This window comes from Thalia democratica, chromosome 7, assembly GCF_965202585.1.
Source record: "Thalia democratica chromosome 7, ktThaDemo2.hap1.1, whole genome shotgun sequence".
Taxonomy (NCBI): domain Eukaryota; kingdom Metazoa; phylum Chordata; class Thaliacea; order Salpida; family Salpidae; genus Thalia; species Thalia democratica.
Window position 1 is genome coordinate 40,081,319 of NC_139171.1, and position 6,768 is coordinate 40,088,086.

Sequence of the window (6,768 nt, forward strand, 5' to 3'; positions counted from 1 at the left end):
ACTTTACATACTTTTTTTCTTTATTTTATATTATTTAGTGTGTTTGACTTTTTTAAATTTCAAGTTCTAGGCTCATTATTTATTCAGTCAACACTTATTTTGATATTTTATATTGCTGTTTCCTAATATTAACCTATTAGTCAATGAATATATTACAATTAAGATACAAGTTAAAGTTCTGACTAAGTTTGGTTTCTATTGTGTTAATCATAGTTTTCGTAAGGAAAATATTTTTGTAACAATTTAGTTAAAATATTACAGTTAACAAGTGATAATAACTTTTGAATTTTCTTTTTTAAATAACACGTTTTAGGTTTTTTTATAATTAAAAATATTCAATTAAACTTACAAAAAATTAAAAAAAGTACATATATTTTTTCCAAAAAGAAACAATAACGGTAGAGAAATGTTTATGAATATAAAAACCAGCATATTCAAAAATATTAAACATTTTACGTTAGATATCGGCTAAATTTTTTTTACTACTTATAAGCAAAACGAACACACAAGTTTAATAAGCTGAAAATAAAAACTACCGTAATTGTTTTTATTGTTACGATAGTTAAATACAGTAAATGTGATCACGATGAGATATCTTAAGGAACAGTTTAATTACAATGGGAACATTATAGTAAAATGTACAAAATAGTAACAGTTGACACGATTTGTATAATTAACTTAAGTAAATAAAGATTGAAAAATATACTTTTGGCACATTGATTATACTACAAAGTACACAGTTTGGGTATAACAACTTTAAAAGTGTTTAATTTCTACATTACAGGTCCCTTCATGTTTACAGAGAATTCTCTCGAAGTTGCAAGCAAGTCATTGCGATAATCCAAAGTTTCTTGCCAATTATCTTGATTCTTATGAAGGTTTGTGTTTTTATTGCATTCGTAATGGAACTGAGGACCTTTTGTTTCATACCTTTTATATTTTATAAATGAAATATTAGTATAAAACAAGGTTTATACTAGTATTCACTACGCTAGTATTCAAAAAGTGTCATTTTTATTGTATGGTTTGGTTATTTTTTTATGACTTTTTTGTATAGTTCGACATTCAAATTAGAATTTAAATACAAAGATAACCAACTATACTAAAATTTAGGGATTTTTATGTAGAAACAATTATTTCAGTAAAGCTTTACAATTATAATAAACACATATTTCAAATCTGAGTATGTAAAAAAACTCGAAACAAGTTGAGTAAGCAAATAATAAAATATTACCATTTTAGCTTAGGTCCACGAACTCTTTCCAGTTCTGATTCCCTTTTTAATTGAAGTAAATATTGTTCCTCAACCCGTAGTCTTTCAAGACGTAGTCTTTAAATTAAATGAAACTTGTTATAAAAGTGTTTAAAATGGTTAACAAGTGTAAGTGGTGAATCTATAATGCCTTTAGCTTTTGCTATATTTAATAGTTGAAGTTGTAATTAAGCATAATGTTATTGAGAAAATGCTCTAACAACATACTTTAAAACGGCTAAAACAATAAGCAAAAAATCAAAATAAACAGCTTTTTCATTTAGAAATATATACGGGAACAGGTTCTATAACTTGTCAAAAAAATCTTAACAATACTTGTTCGAACCTAGCAAGTGCTTGCTGATATGGACTGTTGTCAACAAGATTTTTCCTCGTTTCAAGCTCGTCGTAACTTTGTAGAAAACTCAGCTCTATGCTAGATGAGAACTGAAATATTATAAGTTTAAATAGTTTTACTTTATTGTTATCATTTTTTGAATTCTATCTGTAGCCTGAAAAACTAGTACAAATTATATGAATTATCAAATATTAACCAAGTTCTATTAATAATTATTTTGTTAGTAAAGTAAAAACTTAGTTATTAAATTACTGTTTGTAATTTTTTAAACTCGAAGTTCAATTAAAATTATCATTGTTAAAAAGTAAACAAAAATAATATAATTTAATACAATACGAGTTCTGCTTTTATGGTAATAGTATAGGTATATGATTTTACTTGATTGAAATAAACTTAAGGGTTATTTATGAAAACTTTTTATTAGCTTTTTTAATGAGTTAATTCTTTTAAATTAAATTTATGTTGAAATAAATTCATGTATTAACAGTTTGTTAAAAATAAAACGATAATGATTGCATCTGATAAACCTTATCATTATAAGCAGTGGGATCATAAACTTTTGTAATATTCAGAGAACTTGACATTAAACTTTTGTTAATATTTGATGTTTTTGTTGAAGGTCGCTTTCTTGTTTTTGATTTCTTTCTGCACATAAATAATACTTCAAAACTGTATTTTAAATTATTTTATGACTTTTACTTCATTATGATTTTCTGACAATTAGAAAATTATTGCAGATTTTTGTTTTACAAAACGACATAACACTACTTTAAATAATACGCAAAAAAAATTTAAGTAAATAAAAGCTAAATCTCATGAAACGAACAAAACTAAATATATTTACGTAATTTTTTGGTAAATAGTCGAAATATGAAATATTCAGCCGTAGATTAAGATATACTGATACACTTGTAAGAAAACAACATGATATATGTATATATACTAAATTAAAAGATGTCTACGAACAAATTATACAACATGGAATGCATACTTTGATAGATTACACATTTCATGTTTACAGCGTATATGTAAACTTAAATTGTCTCATACTCTTTTATTTATCACTAGACTTCATTTAATGAAGATAGAAGTTCACAAACAAAATATTAATTAAAAGCAAAAATTATTAAAACAGTTATATATAAACCTTGTTTTAGAAAACTTGGGTAAAATGTCAGAAGTATTAGGCCTCGGATCAGAAGGCATCCAAACAGGTTTAGGAGAAACATCTCGCTTCCTGACTTCCACAGACTTGTTTGCTTTTATTGTATTAGCTCCATTAAACAAGTATTTTGGTTCCGTTATCCTGACCGAAGTTAATGACATTGATAAAAAGAAGCTAGTTAGTAAATGCATAGTGTGTACATTTATAGATAATAGTTTAAGTATGCGTTGGATCAAACATCAATAAAGTATATTAAATGTTAATTACTGTTCTCTAAAGCAGAAGTTTTGTTAAAGAGTAAGCATTGAGTTGATAAATAAAACTAGCATACATCGATCTTTCCTTGGCTGATTTAGCTCGATGTGGATTCTGAACTCTAACAGAATATCTCGGAGGAAGAAGAGATCTCACACCAATTACGTGAGGAGCAGTCAACTTAATTGGAAAGTATTCGGAATTTTTTGTCAGTTCTCTGGTGTTCAGTTTACCATCCAAGTTCTGGAAGTTTAAAAAAGGTATCTAGTTTTAGGTTAGATTAAAGACTTAATTAAGTATTAATAGAATTTTTATTTAATCTTAATAAAAACTTATTTTCACAGTAGTACTCTTTATTTATTGAACTAACCAATATCTATTTCGCCATCCTCAACAAAGTTGAGATGTTCGCGCCATCAACAATAAATAATGAACTTCACACGACCAACAACAACAGCATCAGAGACAACCTACGACCAGTTTCGTCCTAATTAGGACTCATCAGGCAGGCATAGTCGCGAGAAACCGCTGTTGTAATCTTATCAAGCGGGCTTAAGTACAAAGTACTGAGTCTCTGAGACGTTGGGCTGTGAATGAATTAGCTGTCACAATTTTTCTCACAAACGGTTGCTTCAATACTTTGTACTAAAGTCCGCTTAGTAAGACCATAACAGCGGTTTCTTGCGACTATGCCTGCCTAATGAGTCCTAATTAGGACGAAACCGGTCGTAGGTTGTCTCGGATGCTGTTGTTGTTGGTCGTGTGAATTTTATTGAACTAACATATGTTTCTGTGTGTCAAGCGAGTTAACACACTTCAACAGAGTTATGTAGATCCAAAAAATACTCTTTAATACTATTTAACATTATTAATTCATGTAGCTTAAACAAACACAAAGTAAGTTTAATTCTATAAAAATTTTAACACAAAAAATATATATAATTTTGTCATAAACCATATACAGACCTTAGTAGCTATCTCAGCTCCAAGTCTACCAGAGCTTCGGTTTACTGATAATGTTGATCTTTCATTCAAACCAACAGATTGAAGTGTGGGATATTCATCTTCACATTTGCTTAAATGATTTGGGTCATTATACCACTTGTTGTTATCATCTGGGTGACCACAAACAGCTTCTTTGTCGTCTCTTTGCATCATAAAAGTCAGTTCTTTATCTTCTCTAAACAATGAAAATGAATTTTAACCATTTTTTCCTAAATATGCAGTAAAGTAGCAAACAAACTTCTTTATCCAACCATCAATCAAAGATGATCTAATTAGTTTTAGCATAAAAAACATTCTTTATTTAATTAAGATTTATTTGAAAGTGTATAAGTTAATTTAATGTTGATATGTTACGTAGAAGAGTTTTATACATTAAATTGTTCATTTGCACTATATTTGTTCAGTACTAAAATACCTAATTATGATTTAGTTAATTTCTTTTAATTTGCTTAATAAAAAAGTATAAAAACAGTGTTAAACTATCATACATTAACACATATTTTTATTGTTTCAAATAAGTTAATGTTAAAATAATGGATTTACAAAAAGTTTACGAACAAACTCATTACTAACTACAGTTAAAACTAATAAGTACAATAAATATCTTAATCTATAACAATTCAAAATCTATTACAGATTTATAAACAAAAGCTAAAATAATAATAAAAAATTCAAAATTTATCATCTGTGCACAGAGTTTTAGATGAATGGGGATTAGTTATTTAAAATGAACATGTTTAATTTTACCTTTTACTTCAAAAAGCAGCTTTTTATATTTATTAAAAATTGTTAATAGTTGTGAATAAATATACATAGTGTCATCATTACAATACTAATATTATGATAAAAACTAATTCACTAAACAAAATAGTCTTACGGTTTGTTTTACTAAATAGTCTACTATGCTAAAAAGGCATAGTTTTGGAAAAGTTTGATAGCCACAGCTCAAATTAAACATAACAAAGATAACTATAAAAACTTTTCAGAGTCTGCTTTTTCTTTCTGGTTTTCTTCAATATCAACGTCATTTTCATGATAAATTTGACTATCCCCACTTCTTGATTGTAAACTTCTATTTAACTCTTTTATTTCAAGCTTTAAACTTTCTACAGTGGCTTGTAATGACTCAACAGATGGACCGTGCAATAAATGTTCTAAAGTTAAAAAACCAGTGTTTTAAATAAAACTCTACATTAATAGTAATTCACAAAGGGTCACTTTGTATTCTGAAAAATTGTCTTATTTTGATTATTTTTTTTAGATAAAACATATTCAAAAACTAAACATATTGATTTTTGGAAACATATGATCAAAGAGAGAGAGTTTAATAGGTTTTTTGTGAGTGTTAAAACTTTTATTAAAACCCATAAAGTTATTCTCTTTTAAATTAAATCTATTTAAATTTCATAGTTCATAACTGTATCTTAATCATTTCATTATTTTTCTTAATAGTTTAGATTTGGCTTAAAACGTTTAGGAAAGAAAGATTTTTGTTAAAGAATTACAGTAATGTTTCTGCAATAAAACTTTTACAAAATTAAATAATTAAAAAACAATAAAAGGTTTCAATTAAGCTTAAAAATAAATTTTTATTTTGCATAAAACCTATAATACAAGCCATTGGTAAATTTATACAACAAAATGATTCAGTTTTTAAGGAACTTAGTGTGAAATAGTTCTTTTATAAGATACAGTATAATCAAGTACAAATATAAGACTAGCTTCTGTTTTGAAATCATGTAATAAAAAAAATGTTGTAAGTAATTTATATTTATACTTATAATGCAAACACAACACATAGCTAGTTTGTAGTTTATCAACAAAAAACCTTTCTCAATTTTTTTTGTTGAACTCAAATTTGATGTTGAAATAGTTTTTTGGCTATTTGTGAGTACATCTTCCACAGGCTTTTCACTTAAAAATAAGCAAAAATTTAAAAATAAATAAAGAACTAAAAGTTTATTCATTAGAGTTTTTCAACAACTTCTTTCTAATATGTAGAAACATACTTTTATACCTCTTAATAATAATAGGTAGAACAAAAATATGTAATATGATAGTAGAGTTCATACTTAATATGTTTGTCAGATTAAAAATTTAAGACATTATAAGAAATAAAATCTTTAAACTTAGTGAAAAGAAATATTTGTGATCTATACCTCAAATTTGATTGCTTTCCATCAACAAAAAATCCTTTTTCTTCTTCCATTTTATTTGGTCTGTGTTTCCAGACTACTACTTTATCGAATCTACATATAATTAAAACACATAAGTACTATCAGCTTTAATATCTTAACTTAGAATAGAAATTTAAGTTTACGTTGAACATGTTAGTAAAATTATATCAGATATATTGAGCTTATCAGTTAAAATATAATTACAAAAAACCTAGAAATAGATTTTTTAAGTACAGAGGCTAGTTTAGTTTTCTATGAAGGAGGTTAGTACAAATAACTAATACATAAAAAAAAAAATTTTTTTTGAATTATAATACAAAGTTTTAATAAAACTCTTGCTGTTTATAAAATTGTTAACTATAAGATTTGTCACTTGTTAAATATATATTTGAAGCATTTTCAATACCAAGCAAATCTAATTTTAGAATATTTTTTTTATAATAATGAATTTTAGAAATAAGTAAACAGAAAATAATTTTCTCTTTTTTTTTTTGAAAGTGTGTTTTTTTTAAATTTATATGGTAGTGTTTTTCATTTTTTTTAACGCTTTGGAGTA

At 25.9% G+C, this 6,768-nt stretch overlaps 1 protein-coding gene across 1 annotated transcript; it reads right to left on the reverse strand.

Annotated features, from left to right (window-relative positions):
* Window positions 1-485: 485 nt before the first annotated feature.
* LOC145840672 (uncharacterized) lies at window positions 486-6,280 on the reverse strand. The gene is made up of 10 exons (XM_082947995.1): window positions 6,195-6,280; window positions 5,864-5,949; window positions 5,015-5,189; window positions 3,997-4,210; window positions 3,107-3,273; window positions 2,758-2,916; window positions 2,138-2,255; window positions 1,599-1,699; window positions 1,235-1,330; window positions 486-930 (listed from the first exon to the last, which is right to left on the reverse strand). The coding sequence occupies exons 1-10, from the start codon at window positions 6,242-6,244 to the stop codon at window positions 774-776; spliced, it is 1,323 nt and encodes a 440-aa protein (XP_082804121.1). The 5' UTR covers window positions 6,245-6,280; the 3' UTR covers window positions 486-773.
* Between the last annotated feature and the right edge of the window lie 488 nt (window positions 6,281-6,768).

Bases quoted from the DNA above. Each gene is read 5' to 3' on its own strand.
- LOC145840672 (XM_082947995.1), bottom strand. From the start codon at position 6,244: ATGGAAGAAGAAAAAGGATTTTTTGTTGATGGAAAGCAATCAAATTTG. The intron at 4,211-5,014 runs GTTTTTATAGTT...TTCATTGTTTAG, and splicing joins GAAAAAGCAGACTCTGAAAA to AGAAGATAAAGAACTGACTT. The intron at 1,700-2,137 runs GTTTATCAGATG...ATAATATTTCAG, and splicing joins CCACTGCTTATAATGATAAG to TTCTCATCTAGCATAGAGCT.